Below are 22,862 nucleotides of genomic sequence, written 5' to 3'. Positions count from 1 at the left end.
GCTTTTTTTAAAAAATGTATATGTTTGACTGAAGAAAAGGAAGGCGACAATTATTCCATCAAGATGAATGGTGATACCATTGCCGCAGAATGCTGCAGGGTTTTTGTTTCTGTTTTGACTTGGATTTTTTGCTTGGGAGGGGTGAGCGTGTATGGCAACGGATTAATCTAGAACAGCGTTTGTGGGGGGCGCTCCGTTTGGGGGAGTTTGTTGAGGTCAAAGAATTAGATCCTAGGTGAGTCAGTCAGACCGATTTACTATCTTAGAGGGGAAGTAATAAGTAAAATAAACATAATACAAGCAAAACAGGTTTTAAGGCTCGCCTGAATGTTTCTTGGGGAGGGTCAGTTTACCTGAATGCAACCCCCCCCTTTTTGGCATTTTGACATGTAAGAAACTTGCTTTGGCCTCCCCCTCCCCCATCTTCCTCCTCTAAAATTCCATCTGGTTGTCGCCCTTCAGTGAATTTCTAGCTGTTCACTTGTTGCTGTCATCCATCGGCAGAATCCAGCGGGTTAGTAAGGTCTCCCGGAAAGCTTTCCCGAAGGGAACCGCAGGAGCCCAGTCCTTCGGTGAGGACTTTGCCTCCGACGTTCCCTGGTACCTCCCGTGCGCCGTCCTCTTTTATGCATCTTTATCCAGGTGTAAATATCACGATAGACAGACAGACAGAAACAAGGTCTTTGATCTGAAAAAGAGTAGCGCTAATGATAAAGGTAGCAGATATAGTTTCAGGATGGTATCTAATTTAGGAATATCTTCAAACATCCAGCTGTAGACCTACATTTCTTTCTTTCTGTATTTTAAAGATTTGGTGCAAAACAATCTGGTTTTGTCAGTTAATTAAACCCACCTAAGAAGACAAATTTGACCTTGCCAGCCTGCCTGCCTCCCTGCCATTCCCATGGTTTTCCTGAGAACTTGCATTCAAGAGTAAGGGAACTCAGGAATCTCAGATAGCACACAAGGCCAGGCAATTACAGTGCAATATTATGCAGTTATTTCAGTCTAAGCCCATTGAAATCAATGGTCTTAGACTGAGTAACTCTGTTTAGGATTTCATTGCAAGTCTTTAGAGGACCAGGGACCGGCAGACAATCCTTTGCACACTAGTGAACCCAGTAAATCACTGTGTTTACCCCCATAGATTGTAATTATGATCCCATTCGAAGGAGGGCCCCCACCATCTGAGGCCCCACCAGTCCTCCCATTTCTGCAAATAGACCAGGTTTTCAAAAACTGAGTTTCAAGGGGTTGTATTTTCATCTTCCCCATCAAAAATGTCTGAGTGGATCAGACTGATTTTCTGTCTTGAAATGTAGAATTATTTCCTGATCCTGTGCACCATGTTTCATTCCAGTGAACGCTGGTGTGTGGGGGCGGGGGGTCCCTAAAAAAATAAGCAGAAAAGAAATGCCAGAAACCAAAACCTGACTGCTCTCCGCCAACTGAAAAGCAACGGAATGAGTTCCCCAGCGCAATGCCGAGCTACGATTTCTCGCGCCAGCTCCATTCAAATGGATGGGGGCTTCCCAAGAGCTATATCCCTTTGAAAGGTGCTTGCGCATACTGAATGAAACTTGGTGAAGTGAGGAGTATAGGGTAGGGGGTGCCGAGTGCCTTGCTTTAACATTCTGCAACTTTATTCCTCCTTGATCTCCCCCTTCATTCTTTAAGCCAGGAATTTCGGGACAAGGTAACATTTGGGAGAGACATGTTTACTGCAGAAAACATAAATGGGATCCTGTCTCTGCTGTTGCTGTGCCTTTCCCTATTCCTCCCCCGTTCCTATTTCATTCAAACGCTGCTTGGTAATATTTACTGGCGTGTTGATATTATTCTCACTGTAATCCCTGAATTGGGCCGGTATATAGCTAATCCTAACCCTGGGGTTAGTGTTGGTTCGGATGGGGGAGAGAATGTCTCCTTTCATGCTTTATCCTGAATGACTGTCACGTTGTTGGTCCATAACATGCGTTTGTCTGGAAAGATGCCCATCTACCACACACACACACCCATCAAACACTTTTAAGTCCCGTTGATTTCAGTGGCAGAATTCTTCATCCGCTTAAAACGCTTCCTTTGCATTAACTTAAAAGTCCTTACACGGCACTTCTGAACCTTTCTTATGTCTACTGCAGTCAATGGGCTTGAGGATGTTTACCATTATACAGTTAAGCTCTTAACTTTTCCTGCATCGGACTCTCGGACTGGAAGGAAATATCTGGGACAAATGTAAGGTTTTCGACCCCTTGCCTCTTCGCATTATTCCTTGACTCAGATCTCTGCACGATGAGAAACACCTTCTATTTGTTGGATTTGGAATTTGCAGACTGTGCGCCAGTCATGCGGTGGCATCTATTTATGAAATGCCGCAGTGTGGTCTGATAGAAAGACGTTAATGTATATGTGACATTGTTTTCTCTTGATACACAATGGTAGCCTTTAGAGTAACTGGAAGAAACCCCAGTTATTGGGCAAAGATGTCCAAGGAGAATGAGTGAAAGGCAGCAAGCGACAGCACGAATTTCCATGGTGAAAGAGAATTCCGAACCTTGCTGAGGTGGGAGCCGTGTTGGTCTGCAGTGGAACAGCAGGATTTGAGTCCCGTGGCACCTTAGAGATCAACAAAAATTTCCGGGTTCAAAGCTCTGGGAGAATTCAAGCTCTGTTCTTCAAATATCTGACAAAGGGAGCTTAGACTCTGGAAAGCTTATATCCTGAAAATCTCGTTGGTCTCTAAGGGGCCACGGACTCAAACCCTGCAGAGCCTTGTAGCTGAGGACGTTTCTAGCATCTGTCCAGAAGCCTATCCATCCCCTAGCACTCTCTTTGCCCAACTGCCCCCTCTCTTCCCCTCCTCCAGCAGCCCAAATAACCCAATTTAGGCCGAGCTCATGGGGGCTTGGGAACTCATCCTAGTTGGCCACGGTTAGTCCTTGGATGGGAGACCTCCAAGGAAGACTCAGGTTGCTATGCAGAGAAAAGCAATGGCAAACCACCTCGGTTTGTTTCTTGCTTGGAATGGGTTTGCCAGAGTCGGTTGCGATGGACAGTACTTTCTTCTTCCTATCCTTGCTTCTCTGTAGCTATCTATCTTTTATCTGTCCTTTTAAGGTCCCACCTATCTATAATGATCAAGTTCCTGGTCAGGATGTTACCTATAATGTTTCTAAACCAAGTCCAATGTCCCAAATCCAGCCCGGCCACAAGGTTGTTGGGTTGATTCCATCCCACTTTCTCCCCTGTAAGTAAAGAGAGTCTTGGTTCCAAAGTTAGCAAGGAGAGGTCATTGTTCATCAGAGGTGTGGACAGTGACTTCCTTGGGGGGGCACAGTCTCTCCTATCTTAAGAAAGGAGTAATGGAACAATCTACTCCGAGCAGTCCTAAGCCTGTTAGGCCTTCTCGCGCCAAGCCATAGTACTTTGCAGTGCCATTAGTAAACAGAGGTCAAAATAATATAAATTTTCTGTTCGATTGTATTCCCGCTGTTTCTTTTATAAGGCACTCTTCCTACCATTTAAAAGACAGCATTTTAAATTTCTCCACAATCCCTTGGGAGGCTTTTTGTATGTAACCTGGAACAGTCATTCCTCAGTAAATAGATATTTTCTTATATTTTCTGTCTTGTTCATACTTTCTTTTCTTAAGGATAGAGAAATCTTTAGCAGGAGAGTAAACAGGAAAGCAGTTTTGAAGGCTTTGCTATGGAAGGTTCCTACAGAAAATTCCTTTCCCTTCTAGCATTCTTATTACAGCCAATATTGAATTCTGGTTTTACGCAGTGTAAACAGGAAACAGATACACTCATCTCATGCCCAGCACAGTACCTTGCATATAACCTTATATCTTCCTTTATACAGTAGATTTTTTAATAATTAATAGTATCCCTTCATCAAAGGGTCCACAATTCTAACTCTTCTTTCTCCTGAAGGTTGTCTTTTCACAGCACCAGAAAGTGGAAGGACCACTATTTCTTATAGATTTGGGCGGGGTGTTCAATGAAAATGAAAAAGAGGATCACCAGTTCTAAACATAAGACTCGGTTTTTTTCATAAGATTGGTTACATTCGGTATATAAGACACAGTTTCTGAGCAGATGTCTACTAGCAAAGTAATTGTTAGCATGCTAGATTTGTAACGATGTCTGTTTTCTAACACGACTCGCAATATTGCACTCACAAATGCCGACCGTGGCATCATTCCCCCACCCCCACAAACTAGAAATGTTGATGGGCCCTTCGAAAACTAAAGTAGGCCTGTATATGCATGGTATCTTAAACTTTTCCAATTAATCTTTCCAGTCTATCCCCACAAATTGGAGGGGGTTTGGAGGGAGGGGAAGACAATCTGCTCCAGACCAGCCAATATACACCTCTCTTAAGTAGTACGTTTGTCAGGCGACAATAGTTGACTTTTTGACCACAAAAGGTCATATCCAATGTTCTTTGAAGTCAATGGATAAACTCCCCTTGAACTCGGTTGTCCTCGTGATAACCAGACCAGTCTATTCATTGCAGGCGCATGTGTGTGTATAAACCATTGTGTGAATGCCTCCCCCCCTCTCTCTCACATACACTTATATCCATCTTCTTGCTATGCATGAATATTATCTCTATAGTTATAGATACAGAAGCAGATCTATTGGCCAGCTATAACCATTTACTTCTAAGTTGTTCCTTTGAGGAGACCCATGGAAGTTAAGACTTTTAACAAAAACTTGAACATTTGATGTGTGGCTAGCTGATACCATACATCCTCAGGGTGCTTACGTTGAATGAGTTGCAATGGATTTAAAATAAGACCTCTGTGACAATGTTTTAGGCTAGTAAAACAGAAGTCCAGTGGCTCTTTAAAGACTATCACCATTTATTCCAGAGTGAGCTTTCTTGAGTTCACGTCTTTAGATACCACATCTTTAGGATACCAGTGACAAGCAGAGGGACAAACTGATTAATTGTTTGGTTTCTGGAGCTCTAGACTTTTAGTTTTGGGAGAATACATTGACGTTGCAAGCTCCTCCATCCCCCACCCCCGTTTTCGAGATAACCTACAGTCGGTTTTATTTTAGGTCTTTGCATGGAGCATATAGAAAATGTAGCTGGGGGTGGGGGTTGGAAAAAATCTCCCACGTCCCAAATCGGCACCCTAAATGCACAAGTTATAGGTTGAAGGCTTGAGTGGCAAGTCTGTAGAAAGGGCAAAAGGTAGGTTAAGTTCTATGCTGTTCAACAAAAGCAGGACTTCTTAACTCTGGTTGAATAGCAATGGAGGAGAGACTAACGCAACTCTTCTTAAAACCAGAACAGAAAGAACAAACAAACAGACAGGCCATCCTTTTTTTCCAGGGAGTATCTGATGTGTGCCCCAAAGAGCAATTCACTATTGCAGAGACGCAGAAAAGAAGGGCGGGGGGGGTTGCCTTCCACCTGTGTCAAAGCTAAAAGCCGGGATACAGAAATAATACTGGAGGTGTGTGTGTGTGTGTGTGTGTGTGTGTGTGTGTGTGTGTGTGTGTGTGTGGATTTAGCTTGCATCACTCTTTCAATCTGATTTCATCTGGATAGGTGGCCAGCAACCATCATTAAACAGAATCCATCCAGAGCCAGATAACGAACTTCAAGTCAAAATAAATAAGGACATGATCCCACCAAAGTTAAACACTTCGAAGTCTCATTGATTTTAAGGGGAGAGATTTATGCACGCATTTAACTCTCACACTAAAATCAACCAGACTTAAACATATTTAAGTTGGTTTGTTAATGCCCTAGATCTCCCCTCATCTCCCCCCACTTCTTCCGTCATGCAACCTATCATAGCACAAGAGCATGATCTTTATTATAAAGTCTTTTGCCAACCAGGTTAAAATGTCATGGCCCAGGAACTACAACCTACTACATTGTTGACGACCCCCTCCCCCCCACACACAATACACACAATTTCTAATATAAAAAAGTAACCCTCATTTAAAAAAATACATAAACAACGTAGTTGTTTCGCTTCCGCTAGGATTAGATGGAGAAGAATAACACTCCTTACGTTTGCTCTTCTTTAAAAATGTTTTGTTTTGTTTTAAAAGGCAGTCTTGCTTATTTAGGGGGTAAAGATCTCTCTCGCTCTCGCTTTCTGTACAAGAACTACCTCCCACCCCCCAAAAAGGGAGAGGAATTAAAATCTGTGAAAGGATTTTAATTAAGAAAATTAAATGAAAAGGGGGCTCAAATGAGCTGCGTGTTGAGGAGGTGGAGTGGGGGCTAGGAGGAAGCAAGGCGAAGCTATTCTGAACGATTAAATCGCCATTTTAACAGTGTAATGGGGTTTGCATGCTGGAGGGGGGGAGCGGTCCTTATAGCTCATCAATAATTCATAGGCGCTCGGGATCATTCCCAGGTCAGCAGACAGAGAGGTAAAAAGCCGCATCTATATAGGAGAAGCAGCGCCCCCCCCCACGCCATCAGAATGCAACGGGCGCCTCTTCCTCAAGAAGTCGGGGGGCGTTCCAACTGAACATTCGCGTTGCCGATTTCTTTTTGGAAAAGCTCCTTCTAGATTTGCCTCATTCCTAAAGAAGTTCACTTTTCCTTAAAAGAAAATTCGACAGATCCTGGACAGGGTCTCATCTCAGTCTTATGCAAATCACTGTCAATCAACATCACTTTCCGCCAAGTCTGTGCGATAACTGGGGATCAGTAAAACTATTTTTTTACGCATGGCAAAGGGCGATCATATTTCGATTGCAAAAGAGGCAACACCCTATTCCGTCGCAGCAAAGTAAAACAAAAGTCTAGAGGCCCCTTAAAGACTAAATACAGGAAAACTCATATATAATAGGACAGATCATATCGGAGGGAACTAGTTCAGTTACTCTTTAATGTGTCGTTGGACTTTTGATCGTATTTTGGACTAAATGTGAAAATCATTATTTTGTGGGGGAGGGTGTCTTCGTAATTGTTAAAGTGCCTGCGTTTTGTTTCAAGATGAAAGGGGAACAACGCGCTTCCCAGGCGTGCTATCAACACTCTGTTCTTTAAATCAGCAAGGCTTCAGATCCAGGAAAATGTGCATAAAGTGGGGTGTTAATTTCCCACTTCAGTTGGTACCTGTTTTTGCTTATTCTTCCTGTCTCCCCTTCTCTGTCTCCATTTTCCTTTTGTATCATTTTGTGTAAGTCGTTCTCAAAAACTGGTAGCTCGAAAAAGGAGGTGTGTATGAGCGAGAGAGTCAGGCAGGCAGGCAGGCAGAAAGATTCTCAGAGTAAGCGGAAGGATTTTCTGGAATCTCAAATGACTGTATTTCATATTGTCGGATGAGAAATAGGATTGTTGCATTACAACTTCTTCTTGAACAAAAATAAATAAAGCGAAGACAAATAAAAGAAAGGCGTTTGGCTCCTCGGGCTTGGGATCAACCTGCAAGCTCCGACAGACCAAACTTCTATTGACCACCAATGACATAATCTTGTTTCTGCAGATGACAAAACATATTCCCATTTGGCATGTCTAGTACTGAAGGAAGAAATATCAAAAGCACCAAAATCTAGGCGGTAAAGATACACTTTGGTCTGGTCCAAAATCCCTCCATCCCTCCATCCCTCCTTCCTTCCTTCCTATTATAGAAAGGTAAGTAGATGCAGATAGATTTAAAACCTGTCCAGAGAAGGTTGCATCTCATACACAAACGCAACCATATCCTATGTAGAGGCAAGATCAAGCGAATTCACGAAGACTTTCTGCCAAGTTAGAGTGAGACCATAGAACGTAGTGGTACTAAAAAAGTGGCCTTTGCTTCTGAATAAACGCGGTTGCACAGCAATTAAGATCTAAATCTAAGTATTCCTTGTAGATATAAACTAACACAGCCTAATCTTGAATCTGTCAAAACAAAGTTTCCGGTGCCCTTCTTATGGTTTAGTTAAGAAGTACAATTTCACCGGTGAAGTACAAATGGAACACTTCCCGAAAAATGAAATCTACAGCTTATAATATTGGGAGGGGGGAGAGAAGGCAAGATGGGGAAAACAGTAAATTTCCACGCTTGTAACAACTCAGTATAACCAGCAGAGCTCGCTTCAGACCTATTCACCGCAGCCGACCGGAGGTTCTTTCCCAGGCGTTCTGGCATGGTTTCGGGAGTCCTCCATACCCCACAAAGCTTCGCCCTAGTGACCGCCTGAGAACCCGCCCAGTCGTGTGTGTGTGTGGGGGGGGGGGCTTTGTCTAGCTCCCCAGCCCTGAATGAAGAATGGAAGGGGGGTGGAATTAAGCTGGTTGAAAACCGCTTAACAAAAGAGAAATAATTCTCAAGGTTGAAAAATCAGTCGAATCATTCGAGAGATCGTCTCTATATATTCAACGCCAGTTAGAATATAAAGCAAGCAAGCAAGCAAGCAATCAAGCAAGCAAGACAGGCAGACAGAGAGAAGAAAGAAAGAAAGAAAGAAAGAAAGAAAGAAAGAAAGAAAGAAAGAAAGAAAGAAAGAAAGAAAGAAAGAAAGAAAGAAAGAAAGAAAGAAACTGTACAGGTTCTGAAGTCTGGGGAGGTGAATATCGTCTTGGGCGAAATGGATAGCACACCATTATAGATTCAAGGGTCAAAAAGGCGAGGGTCAAAAGTTTAGGCTGTGCGAAACCCGGTCTTGCGTTTGCGACTGACGGACTGGATGTCAGTGCTAAAGAGGACAAGAGGGAGGGCTGGAGGCCGGGCTGGTGGTGTGTCTTGGAGGTGGGGGAGGAGAGAGGGAAAAGCCGTTCTCGTTTACTGGCCAGTGATGAGAGAGGTAAGAGTCAGGGAAGACGAGGTGCGATTCACAACATTGTAAAGGGCACATCTACCGGGAAGGGGCGGGTGGGGTTAGGAGGCAGAGGAGGGGGAAATGTGGGTGTTGCGGGTGGTGCCAGTCAGGGCTAGTGGGTAGTGAGTAGACTGTCATTACAAAAATATGCAGTTTCAGTGATGCCCTAGACTACCTACACCATACAGAGACAGGAGGCAGGAAGGGGACATTAATTCAGTAACAGGAGCCAGTAGTAGTAGATGTAGATGCAGACGATTTTGATACAATTGAAAAACTCTAGTTTCTTCATATAAATCCTTTTCTAAGTATAACTACTGTTCTTGCATTTCTTAAAAAATATATATCCTACACAAGGGCATCCATCTTCAATTTAAGATTTAAAAAATCCATCTGGAAGCTTGATTATTCTGGATTAGTAATATCGATTAATTATCCCTGATTAGGAGTAAACATTAATATTCATATACTACTGCTACTGCTGGGCAAGTCCAACTGAAAGGAAATTAACTGCCCTGAATTTGCCCGTCTTGTTCACTTCAAGAGATTCTGCACGAATCCATCCTTTAATATATGAAGAACATAAGCCACTAATAGCAGATTAAAACTTCCCTCCTTAAGACTTGGGACAGAGCCACCAACCTGTACTGATTTTGGGATGGGGGGTGGTGGGCTTTGCCTCTAGCGACTATAGGAGAAGCCTGCTGTTTAATGAAAGTAAAATTGACCTTTTAAAAAGGAGCTCTGCCCCCTCAGCAGTCCTATATGGGCGATACTTTGCCTTTCTGGGGTAGCCTCTGCCAATGTGTTTTGACAAACGTTGACTCCCTGTCCCATATGCTCTTGGAATACCCTCATTATAAATTTTATAAGAATTATGGATTGCTCCCATTTTAACTAAATTATCTCCCACTGCATCAAAATATAACATAGTTCCCTATCTGTTGGGGGATAGAGACACAAGGACTACGTTGGCTGTGGCCCAGTATCTTTCCACCATATTTTTCTTTAAAAATGGAAAGATATCTCATCCGCTGCTCATGATCATTGGATCAAAAGAGCTTGAAAGAAAAGGAAAGGACCTTTTTTAAAAAAAAAAAACTTGGAGCTTCAACAATACTGATGGGTCTTGAATTCGTTTACCTTTCCATTGCATTGGTTTTGGGTTTGCTGTGTTACTTGAAAGAGAGACTTTTCCATATCCCTACATTTTATGAAGGAAAGGTATGAAATTTGACCCTTTAATGTTAACTTTTGTTTATTTTGAATCTGGCATTTCCTTCCGGATTCTTGGAAATGTGTCTTTAGAGAGATTTTGAAATGTATTTATTTAAACGTGATGGACTGACCAACATTGTTCTATTAAATGATAGAACAACTGAATATTTTGATAGGCTGAAGTCCTACTTTAAAAACGGTTTTTATAAAGCATTATAAACGCTTTTATATTTTAAGAATATGTAACCGGCTTTTCCCCCTTTACTATGTAAATCTCCCGTATATGTAGGGGAAAAAATTAGACATTGCTGCTGAATATATTAGGAAAAATTGCAGAATGAACAAATTGGATATAAGTCAATGGGAAGTAATACCTTGATTGAAAATGAAGAGACTGATTTTTTACAGGATTGGAGCAGCGACTTAAAAAAAACAAAACTTTGAATCCATTCCACTGTGGAATATAAATATTCAGTTCTGCACTAGCTTTCTCCTTATATTGGATTGTAAGGGATTAACTGCATGAAAATAACTCTGCAGTGAACAACCCCCATATACATAGAAATAGACCCGTGTTTGTTTATTTTTTTAAATACACAGACGCTGAACTTCCTGCTTGGAAGAAAATTCCATTGTGGCAAACGAAAGTTGTTTCCAAGACAGCCTCCTTAGAATCAGGGATGAATCCTCAAGGACTTATCGGTCCTAAATGGATCATTTTTGAGAGAGCCTGATTTTTTAAAAAAAGTATTCAGATCAAGAGCTGCCTTCTTACATTGATCCTTTGGGCAGAAAGGTAAGATCCAGGATGTATCTGATTGTGGTTTTACCTGCTAGCACTGGTATTACCCCGGATTTAAGGTTTGTGGGAGGTGCCTCCCATCCTTCCAGGTACCAAGCAGTTCTATCAGTCAGATCCAAAAATCAGTCAGATCCAAAAATCCTACCCATCTACTTTGTTTCAAAATATGCATTATTATTATTTTTTTGCATTGGGATGTATCCATGATTTGTCGAGTGCAGGAAAATATTTTTAGAGGGCCGCACGTGTGGAAATTGATAAAGGTTGGCTCTAACCAATTGCAGAGGCTTTGCTTGGTATTTATAAAATATCACGATAAATGGACTACCGATTAGGCGTAACTTGGACCATCCATCTCAGGGCTCCTTTAATTACTTCACTTATCTCTGAAACGCAGTCTCCACCACTTCAGGTTTGTACAATGCTAAGGGAGGGCGTTTAAATGGATAACATTTGTTTTCGGAAGGTTAACATCGTTCAGGTGCGATTCCACTGCACTGTAATAGGTGCTGCTAGGAATTACTTCAGGTCTCGAAAATTTCCATTTGTAAATTGTCCATCCCTATAGGAAGTGTCAGCATATAGACAGAAAACGGGGTGAAAAGGAGAAAGTAGTGGGTCTCCTCTGATATTAGGCAACGGTGGACGCTTGTCTGAGCCAAAAAGAGAAAGATAACGGTGCAAATGATTTCTACCAGGCAATCACTGTAATGAGCTATTCACAGCTATAATCTCATGCCAGTTGGCCTTTCTGAGTGACTTCTTATGTTCTCTACCTGTGTGATGTGGTCTCATGCTTCCTCTACCTGTACCTGTAGAATAGGTGGTAAATTCATGACGTACAAGTCCAGTGATATTCCCTTTCCTCCCGGGAAACTGAAATGTTCAACATTTCATTTGCATTTTAGAATCTAGAGACCCTTGATGAGTTGAATAACACCTCTGAGGTCTTCAAAGGTGACATGTTTCCTTTCAACTAAGCCACCTCTGGAGCTAGTTGGGGTGGGAGTAATAAGATATAAACTCCAGAAATGAAACCTTCAGCTGAATAGTTGTTTAGGAGGGAACAGAGGGGGGAATTTTTGTCCTCCATCCCTATCCCCCTCTTTCTTTCTTTCTTTCTTTCTTTCTTTCTTTCTTTCTTTCTTTCTTTCTTCTTCTTTCTTTCTCCCTCTTCCGTTTTGGTTCCCAACTTTGTTGAAATAGTGTTTTGCTAGAAATAATTCCCCCCCCATTCTTAATCCGCCGGCGTGTACATTTAATGCTGAATTCAGAAGGTTTACTTCCGATATCAAACAACTGACATAGAAGTAAGAATACATATACGCTCTATAGACACACGAGAGAAAAGTATAAAGAGAATGAAAAAGTAGACATTTGCAAACGGCAGAGGAAAGATCTGCATTAAAATTCCTTGTCGTGGCATCCTTACTCCCCCCCCCTCCCCAAAGTAATGACCTGGGTAAAATTCAATATGACCGAGGGAACTATGCAAGCGTATTATAGAAAACGCGAGGGGGAGAGCCCCGGAGTGGGGTGAAACTCAGGTCAGCGCGTCTAACAAATATTAAAATGTTGGAGGCGCTCGGGACACGCCTAGCTGTTTAACAAAGACTGACAAAGTATGGAGATTAATACGAAAACTTGCGAGTATCCGAATCGAAAACGCTCAGTTAGGCCTAAGGCTCCCTGCAAGCTGGCAGCCAGCGATTTCGAAGGCTTTTAAAAAATCATCCTTTGAAAAAAAGAAAGAAAGAAAGAAAAGAGTGTTCCTATCGGGGAGAAATCTTTGCCATGGAAGAGGGAAAGATACAACGGAAGAATCCAGTTTCCCGGTTAGTATTGTTTTACTTTTTTTTGGTGGTTGTAGCAGAAGTGTCTTAGCAAAGGTATCCTGTGTTGGAGCAGGTGATTTATAACTGTGAAGAAGGAAAGGGACGGGTTAGTTTCAGAATGTTGGCCTTGAGGGCTGAGAAAATAAGAAGGCAATAGGTGGGATACGTGGAGATGTTCAGGAGAAAAAAGGGGGCTCTTCGCTCCCAAAGATGCCGTGATTGCAACAACTACACCACACACGCGCACAAAAGGACCCCTAATCGCATTTACTCCGGAGTCGGCCCTGTCAGGTCCTTGAAACTTGTTTCTGGCTTAGTGCTCTGGAAAAGCCCCCCTCCCGTGCCTAAAAATCAGATGAAAGGCAAGCTCAAGGGGTGCAACCCACCGAGAAGTTCTCTTGCGCAAGCCTCAGTCAGAAAGAATGGGCAACGGCTCAGGGACTGCGCCCAGCTTTTCTAGAAAAGATCTTGACAGTTAGGGGCGTAAGATGGTCTTTAAAAATAGTTCTAAAAGATGAGTTGGCAGGTGCTTTGTACTGTGTGTGTGTGTGTGTGTGTGTGTGTGTGTGTGTGTGAGAGAGAGAGAGAGAGAGAGAGAGAGAGAGAGAGAGAGAGAGAGAGACTTCAAGGACTTTTAAGTTGTCCTAGGACCATCCTGAAACGTGCCCCCCGCTGTAGAAAACATGCTGCACCCGACCCATTCCTATCTCGCTGATCTTTACTGTATTGGCAGTCAGGGTCCATCTGCTCGGAAGCTCTGCTGCTTTGGGCACTGGCTTCCCTAGCTGGTCTCTTTGAAATGCAGAGGACGTCGGGGCTAAATCTGTCTTTCCAAACTTCCGGAAAAGTTGAGACGTTTTTATTAGAGCAATCGAAAGTGCCAAAAAAAAGCGGATGGTTTAAAGGGGGAGGAAGAGAGAGAGAGAGATGTGTGTGCGGTTGGGGGTGGCGGCATTCTTTATCTTTTGATTTCGAGACCGCAAGCTGATTTTGTGTGTGGCTTTTAGAGGGGGGATTTCTGCTAGACGCTAGGGGTGCTGGTGATGCTGAGATGAACACACACTCAAACACACACACCACCTTCTTTGTACAAGGGATTTTTAATGGACGTGGCCCTTTAAAAATAAAGGAACAACAGAAGAAGGCCAGCTGTTCGTTTCCCTTGTAACCTCTGCCTTATGACTCTGCTGGACTAGACTCAGATGGATTAGGAAAAATTACACATGAAGAGCAACATTTGGGTCCAGTAGCACCATAAAGACCAACTAGACCTCCAGGGTATGAGCTGCGCTGGAAATCTAGTTGGTCTTCAAGGTGCGACTAGACCTGAATGTTGCTCTTCTGCTATCGACCAACAGGGCTACCCACCTATTACACATGAAAGCGATCCCAATCGCAGACGTTTTAAGAGGTATGGCCAGTTTATCTTAGTGCTCCTCAGGCGTCTTTGTGAGAACGTTATTCTGTAACTTTGCTAACTTGATCCTACTCCTAAGCATACTGGCTTGGGAGTCATTTAAGTTAATACAAGTTATTCTGAATAAAACAGGAGCCTAACGGCCTGTTAAAGATGGAAAACATTTATTCAGGCATAAAACGTGGTGAGTCAGAGCTCACTTGATCAGTTGCATAGCAAGAGACTAATAGTACAGTTCTAAGCAGAGTCGCACCATTCTCAGCCCATTGGCTTCTATGGACTGAGAAGGATGGAGCTATGCCCAGGGTTGCACTGGAAAAGGGTTAGTTACCCTTCTGGCATTAAGTACTTAGGGATAGGTGATGCTTTAGGAACAAGCTACCTTGTGTTCCCGCTGGGAATCTAGGATTCTGTATTTTTAAAAACATTTTCCTCCAACCTAAGGAGGTTGCTTGCAAGTAGACCCCGCTGATACCATTCGGACAAATATGAGGTGTACAGAAAAAATGTTCACAGCTCCTGTCCACACGCAATGAAGGCTGCACCTGTTCAAACATTGCGGGTAGGACTTCAGCAAGCGATCCCACGGCATGCTCACTTGGAAGGTGTCATTTCAAACAGCACTGCCAAGTTAATAGTTTAGGATAGAGGTGCCAGTTCGGGGTAGAGTTCTAGTACCCTTAGTTATGGCAGCTATGATAGCCCAAGCCCTGAAGCTCTACCTGGAGGTTTGTATTTTTATTTCATTCATACTAGACCTTTAGTCGAATATAATACACTTAACAGTTTGAGACCCAAAGGTGGCCCTTACGTGACCAACATCTATTTGGTGGGGGAAAGAAGATGGGGTTGACATGTTGGCCATGTTTCAGTGCCAGTTTTTGGGCTGTTATTTACATTTTGTGGGGTGGGAGTTTAAAGGAGATCCATTGAAGCCAATAGACCGTGTCAATCTGGAATTTGGAGGCACACTCCAGTTTTTCCATTATGGTATAATTTCTGTTTAAAGCAGAGGAGAAATAAACTGTTGTCACAAATCGTTGCCATAATCTGAGCTACTTTCATTCCATATGAAAATACCACAAAGGTCAGGCCCAGCCCCCCTTACAGAGAAATCCCAAGGTTAGTATTTCACTAACAGTCTTCTACCTGAAGAGGAATTCTGTGTGACCTGAAGGTTTTCCTATTCTTACACTAAAATAATTCTAGGGTCGGGTATTAAAAACCACAAGGAGAAATCTAGCACAGTTTATTCTTTCAGAGGAACTCAATCAACAACGGTTTACGAGAAAGCACTTTGCTCTTCTTTTTCCTACCCTCTGAAGGTTCATTAGTTATACGATGTGCATATTTTATTGCTTTATATCTTTCCTTTCTCGGAAATGAAATTCCTTTGATCCTTTTCTTCCTCTTAGCCTCTGGAAGGGTAAAGGAATTGTCCTGGGGAGGGCACACCTTGCTCTTCCATCTATCTTTTTTGTTTTCAGAGATCCCTCATCCCATTTATGTTAGGAGTTTTAAGCGAGTTAATGATCCACATAAGCTTTTAAAAACTTCATGATATGTGGAAGTTATTTTTAATTGCAATTAATTGCAAAAGGGGCAATTTTCATTCTAATTAAACAATAACTCTTTTTGGACTAGATTGGAAAGGGAAAATCTTTCTGCTTAATATGTTATTTGGTCCACTAACGAACCAACATTCCTTCCTCCCTACTAATTTATTGGATTACAACTATGGATTATGGTTCCGTCTGCAAATGAATACAGAACATACTGTATGTTATGGCTAATAATCGGGTGGGTTTGGGGTGGCAGTAGCGGTGGTATTTTCTTGTGTGTAAAAAGCAAAACTTTCAGGACATACTTTTTTCTAAAATCTGAGTGGTTTGGAGTTTTCTTTTGTTGATCACAGCCACCTTTTTTCTCCCGGCTGTAAACCACGAAGAAGATTTCTAGCCAAAGGACAATGTGTCTGTCTTCTATATGTACCCTGTAGATCCGAATTTGTGTAAAAGAAGCTGCCTCACAAATTCGCATCTAGGGGAATATGTAGTTGACACAAACGCTACGGAGCGCAGCCTCAGAGGAAGAAGAAGTCGAAAAAGAAGGGGAGGAAAAAATGAGAAAGCATATTGTTAAAGACTTTTCCTAGGAGGATTACGGGGTATTTTTTTAAAAAATGGCATCTGTTGTTATTGGCTTGGGAACAAAACATTCACCACAAGCCTTTTTAAAAAAAGATTAGAGACTTGTGAGCATCCAGATTGGATGCTTTATAGAAAATCAGGAAAGTTCGCTGTTGCCCTATGTTCTAATAAGGACACATGTTATTCTATAACGGCACTCATTTGTAATTGCAGAGGGGTGGCCATGCTAGTCCGTTGTAGCCAGCTAAAACGAAAGTCCAATGGCATCTTAAAGATTTAACAACAGTGATTTCAATATGAATTTTTCTGAGTTAGAGCTACCAGTAAAAATAACTTATTCGATGCTAACCCCGCTGCAAGCAACATACAAATGGCAGGTCCCTGCCCCGACCACTTACAAAATGGGTGGATATATTATGTCCTAATTAAGTGTGAGAGGCGCGCCCGCTCGTGCCTGCGTGCCTGCAAGAATCTTGAATGTGTAGTCCCTTTTCTTTCAAAACTCTATTTTTAAACGATCGATATGATTTCTGCGACTGGACATTTTCATTCCTCAAGTTATCGGTCTAATCCTAACGCTCTCGGCTCCTTCCATATTTCTTCCATATTTTCTACATTTGGGGAGGGGGACGGTGGATTGGTGGGAGAAGCCAGAAGCTAACCGTCCTTTGAAGGGATGGGTAACTCGAATTAGTTAATGACGTCTCTATCGATCTTAGGAGCGCTCTATCGATCGTTGCCAGTAGCTCTGGTCCTATCACCTACATTCAGAGACAAATTTTCAGCGCTGGCTAGAAAACCGAGGCGTCCTAAATCTAGGCGAACATTTCTTTGTTTTCTTTCAGTCTTCAGTTTCTTCCAATGAACGATATTGTTGTTTAACTCGTGAGTTTCAGCCCAGGGGAATAGTGCGCGCATGTTTACATTTTACAGTAATTCGTTGATTTATCATGGTTTGCATTGGGAGGGGGCACTTGGATGTTGCGACTCCGATCATGGAGAGATTATAGGGCGGACCTCTGACGATGTATCTACCCTTCTTTAAAAGAAGAAGAAATCTCCGCTGCCCGTGGCCGAATCCAGATTCATACCTAACCCTCTGCTCACTTAGTTGAGAAGTCAGTTCAATTGTCCTACAGTGGAACTTACTCCAAAGTTGCACAGACGCTTGCAACGGAAAGGCGAAGGGTCGCGCGCGTGTCCCCCCACCCCGTTTCCCTCCCCCTTTGATTATTTCCTTATCCGGGAATCCCAGACAACCACTCCATTGGCTCCTGGGGTCACATGGACATCTAACTTTGTTCACTTGACGGCAAACGTAGGAGGGCTCTGCGAAACAGGAAAACGAGTGCGAAGGGGAGGGGAAGGAAGGGAGCAGGGGGAAGGGGAGGGGGGGCGAAAGAAATAGGAATAAATTTTAGTATATTTTTGGGGTGTGCGTGTGAGTGAGCGAGCGAGAGTGTGCGTGCCGGCGCGCGCGCGCCCTTGCTGGATTCCCCCCCAAAATACTAATGGCCATGAGTTCTTTCTTGATCAACTCCAACTATGTGGACCCCAAATTCCCACCATGCGAAGAATATTCGCAGCACGATTACCTTCCCAGTCATTCTCCGGAATATTTCAGCGGCCAGAGGCGAGAGGAGAACTCTTTCCAACACGAGGCGTTGTACCCAGCGCGGTCCGCCTGTAACCAACCAACCTATCCTTCGTGTCAGGGCTCCGGCCACCAACCATCGGTCCTCTCTCCCAGGAGCCAGCATGTCCACGCTCCAGCTGGACTTCAAAACCACCTCTCCGAACCAAACCACCCTTGCGAATCCATCACGCCAAGCCCACCGCCTTCCTGTAGCCAAAACTCTCTCAACCAAAGCCCATCCTCTTGCAAAGAACCGGTAGTTTATCCCTGGATGAAGAAAGTTCATGTTAGCACGGGTAAGTGAACCTTAAAGAGCCTTTCGCTTTATACTAACCTGCACCTCAAAGTCTTGTTGGGAAAAAAAAAAGCTTATTGCCCCTGTTGTAAAAGAACCATTCCCCTTTGAGATTTATGGTCTCCCTGTTTGCAGAGCGCTATAATTACATCCTCCATAAATTTTTATTGCTCTTCTTGGCCAACTGCCTTTGAAGTCCCTGTTAACATCCTCCAGTTTCTTTCTTTCTTTCTTTCTTTCTTTCTTTCTTTCTTTCTTTCTTTCTTTCTTTCTTTCTTTCTTTCTTTCTTTCTTTCTTTCTTTCTTTCTTTCTTTCTTTCTTTCTTTCTTTCTTTCTTTCTTTCTTGGAATGTTTATCAGGAAAAGTTTTGTGGAGAGAGAGGATGTTTTTCATGTATGCATAATTTGGGTTTGGAGTTGTTTAGGTAAACTTCTAAACTTGCTCTTTAGGGAATATCATGGGTTTCAGTGGGAGGGATGGCCAAGAAAAGGATATTTGGGCTGGAGAGTTTTGTCTTACATCTGCTATAGAACCTTATCACCACCTTCCCAGCACACGTGGGGAACATTCGTTCCCGGCTACCTCGATCTAGGAGGCACTTTTAACCAGTGTCTCGGTCTGCTCGCGTTTTAGCGCAGAACCTGCGACGGATTTAGGCTGGGTTCAGTTCAAGCACACTTGAAGCTTAAAAGAATTCCGGATCGGGTTGCAGGTCTCTATCACAGCAGTCTAAGCCGATAGATCTGACAACGGATTCTCTCTGCCCATTGAAGTCAATGAGCTTAAACTGAAGTAACTTTGCAAGAGGATTGCATTGCATCCCACTTAAGATTCTTGGGTTCTTTTGGGGATTTGGGGCACGTTCGACTCTTTCCCCCTTCCCCTCTCCCCGTAAGCTTGAAACAGATGATCAAAACCAGGGGTGGAAACGCTTCATAATTTGGGGGCACTTTGGCTTCATTCTCACTCACTCTCGCTGGCTCTCTGCTTTCCGTTCTCCCCTTATGCAGATCTCAAAGGCCATTTATGCCTGGAGTAACCACAAAAATATCAATGAGATTACTCTAGAGGAGGGGTTTGAGCATGGCTGTTTTAGCTTGGAGGGTTTCCATAAGCTCTGGGCCACTCATTCAGTTTGGGTTTTCCACGATTTAGGGTTGTGTAAGGGCCAGATAAAAGATTTAGATAGCTAGTTTTGTATGAAATACAAAAGGGAGCAAACCAAGTAATGCTGAAGGAGACAGCGGAGAAAGGTACACTTTAATGCTGTCTATCAGCGCTGTACCAAAGGACTGAGCTTTAGTCTGGATTCCACCCCACCCCCTCCTCCAAAGCTGGATGTTTTAGAGCAGACGGACCCTGTTTTCAAAATCAGTCCTGATCCTTTCAGAAGTAGTCCCAATGATCTCAGTGGAGTTTGTCCTCTGGTAAGTGCTCCTAGGTTTGGAACCTGGTTTACTTCCGAGTAGGAGGTTGCCAGGATCCGGCCAGTTAGGAATAAGGGAGGTGAGGTGCAATGTGGTGTTTTGTTTTCCACCGAGACCGAAGCCATTAAGCAGGGAAGCAGAAAGGGAGCGGCGGTTCCAGATTCTTATGGGGGACACCCGCCGATTCCGAAACCTCGTTTCTGGTTTTGCTTGGGATCGTTCGAGTGTGCACACGAACGACCGGAGAAGGAAGGGCTTTTAAGTACTTCCAGTGTGGATTCAGAGCTTTTCCTTCCCGGTCTCTTGAAGTGAAGGCCGCTTTTTCCAAAAGGGGCAGAGCAGTAACGTTCCAACCTCTCCCCCCCTCCTCACCCCCCTCCGTGCCTGCTCTCTTTCCCTCTCCTTTCCCCCTCCTTCTTTTATGTTTCTTCCCTCAGTCAACCCCAACTACGCGGGAGGGGAGCCGAAACGTTCCAGGACGGCTTACACCAGGCAGCAAGTCCTTGAGCTGGAGAAAGAATTCCACTACAACCGCTACCTCACCCGGAGGCGACGGGTGGAAATCGCCCACTCCCTTTGCTTGTCCGAACGCCAGATCAAGATATGGTTTCAGAACAGGAGGATGAAATGGAAAAAGGACCACAAATTGCCCAATACCAAGATCCGCTCTAGCTCTGCGGCCAGTCTCCCGGCTCAAGGAGGGAGTGCGGGTCCCCAGGACCGAACCAATGGACCAGCCTCCAATCCCACCACTAGTCTATAACCTTCGCTTGAGCGTGGTCGGTGTGTGCCTGTGTGTGACTGCTAAGAGAACTGATGTATGAAAGGGAGCTGCGCCTTGTGATTTCACTGTTCCCTGAGGGAGAAACACCAAGGCCTTGAGGGAAGGGGTCGAGCGGGTGGGTGGGAACACTATTTATATGAAGGGAGAGGAGACAAAAGAGGGTAAGAAGGAGGGGGGGGGAATCCCGTTGTCCGGAAAGCAGGGTTGTATTTGGGGTAGCAGCTCTGGTCTATAGGAGTTGGGGGGGGCAGATTTGGCTAAGATGAATCCCTTTTCCACCCTTAATCAAGCCAAACTCGGGGCCATTTGTCATGTTTACTCTCGCGTACAAACGAAGGACCTTATGCCAGCCATTAACTCGACAGGCAGACTCGTCTTTAATAAATGAGGCCTGGTTTCACCTAGGAAGAACTGGACCCTCTCCCTCTTTCTCTCTAGCTCTCTCCTCCTCTCTCTCCTTTTCCAGCCTCTTTCTTCTTCTCCCAACCAACCACAAAACCCAGACATTTCCCCAAAGGCGACGGAAAAGGTGTTGGCATCTGCTTAACACAGCTGTAGATGGCAAAGCGATTGGAAGAGAGAAATAAAATTCTCCGAGCCCTCTAAGGACTTCATTGGATAGTGCATATTGTTCCGTAAGGAGGAGCGCCATTGGGGAAAAATAGGGGAGGGACAACCGGAGCCCCCCTCCACTGGAGCAACCAATGCATTACAAAAATACTTCAGGTTAATTACCTAACCTGCAAGACCTGGAAAGCGGAGAAGAGCTGTACTCTTGAGCCTATAAAGTTGATTATAACAGAAAGCCATCTGGGTTCTGGGGCCATTAAAAGAAGGGGGAGGTCCTTTGTAAATAAGGATGCTCAGCGCCCTCTTCACTGCCATCTTTGAATGAAATATGTGCATAAAGATGGATTTTCTGGGGAACCCTTCGGGAATTAAGGGGAAAGGGATATGCCTATGCGAGCTCTCTCTCCCCTCCCCTTCCCCCAATATATGACATTCCGGAATGGTATAATTCCAGACAACTTTGGGGAGATGAAAAATGCCCGCCTCCCATAATTCCATATAATTACCTCTTGTTGTTCTGTGTGATCTCCATAAGAACGTGTACATAGTAAACCATGGCGGGAAAAAAATCCGAAATAAAAATAATAATAATGGTGAATATGAATGGTTCTCTGTGTTTTTCAGATTATGTGTAGCAGCAGGAACCGGGATTCCTTTGTTCTGACAGTCTGTAGATCCCTTTCAGTTTCAACCAGATTTTTTTTATTGTTGTCAATTTCCTAGCCTACCCTTCTCTAATGGAAACAAAAGATGTTTGACCATAGGGTATATCCTCTTTAACTACAACTAAGCCTTATGAGTGATGATTTATTTCCTCAAAGCATGTATTAATATTTTGCCTTTGGAGTGGTTCGAAACTAGTAGTTTGTTGGTTAAATTTCTATCTGGCAGTCAAACTATAAAGCACCAGAGCGTTCTCTATGAGGGGATGTTCTTCCATGCCTTTCTTTCCTCCCTTCTTTAAGGAAAAGCTACCTTTTCCAAGGTATTTAATGCATTTAATGACCATAATTTTTGCACAGATGTTTCTCGGTGTTTGCAGGTTTTTTCTGTGTATTTTTATATTACAAAGGAGCCAGCCGCGGCAATAGCTCAAACTCTGACAAGCAAATAGATAATCAAGAAGACAAATGACTCCTTTTGTGCTCCACGGCTCTTGTATTAATTTTCATTTTCTTTCTCATACAAAGTATCGAAAATACTGTTTAGGACGAAATAGCATTCCAGTTCTAAATTACAAATATATATATATATATATATTTCTGAGACGTACAAAGCAAACCATAACATTCTCTTTAAAAAAAAACCCCCCTCTTCTATTAACATGGTCCCAACTTGGTTGCAAGGCTTAAGCCGCAATCCAGCAAGCTTCTGTCTTGCAGAGCCGTTTCCTCATTGAAAGAGAGTCCTCATTCATTTCAATGGGGCTTTCTGTAGGATATGTTCCATCTGGATTCCTTAGAAGTGCCAGAGAAAAGTTTTTTCCCCCATAGGAAGGTTAAAGTTTCCAACCATGTTTCTAACCGCGAGCTACTTTACTGCCTTATTGTATCATCAAAACATAAATTTCTGATAGCCCAATCTAACATTATCACTTGGGAGTGGTAGAGATTTTGTAAATAAGGCAATATGTATATGAAGATAGACAAACGTTCAAAAATATGGAGAGCACATCCCCTCCCACTTCATAACAGATTTAGTATAGGTATCCTAAGGCCGCTGGGACTGTTCAGGAACCTGTAGCTTGTGGGTGGTCACCACCGGCCACAATCCAAAAGCAACCGAGTACATTTTCTTTCACTTTAATAGGATGCTTTATCAGCCGCAAGGCTAAGATCTTCCATCCTTGAAAGTAAAGGTCCTCCAAAATAGGATACCAGGATAGTTTGTAATCCATGTTTACAGGATGCCCTGGGTCAGAAATGGTTTTGCACA

The 22,862-nt window shown here is 43.4% G+C and overlaps 1 protein-coding gene across 1 annotated transcript; it reads left to right on the top strand.

Moving 5' to 3' along the window:
• The first annotated feature begins 17,599 nt into the window (after positions 1–17,599).
• On the top strand, positions 17,600–21,525 carry HOXB4 (homeobox B4). Its single transcript, XM_054992739.1, has 2 exons — positions 17,600–18,146; positions 20,011–21,525. The coding sequence occupies exons 1-2, from the start codon at positions 17,726–17,728 to the stop codon at positions 20,334–20,336; spliced, it is 747 nt and encodes a 248-aa protein (XP_054848714.1). The 5' UTR covers positions 17,600–17,725; the 3' UTR covers positions 20,337–21,525.
• Positions 21,526–22,862: the final 1,337 nt, after the last annotated feature.

This window comes from Eublepharis macularius, chromosome 12, assembly GCF_028583425.1.
Source record: "Eublepharis macularius isolate TG4126 chromosome 12, MPM_Emac_v1.0, whole genome shotgun sequence".
NCBI classification, from domain to species: domain Eukaryota; kingdom Metazoa; phylum Chordata; class Lepidosauria; order Squamata; family Eublepharidae; genus Eublepharis; species Eublepharis macularius.
This window is presented reverse-complemented; position numbering and strand designations above follow the sequence as displayed.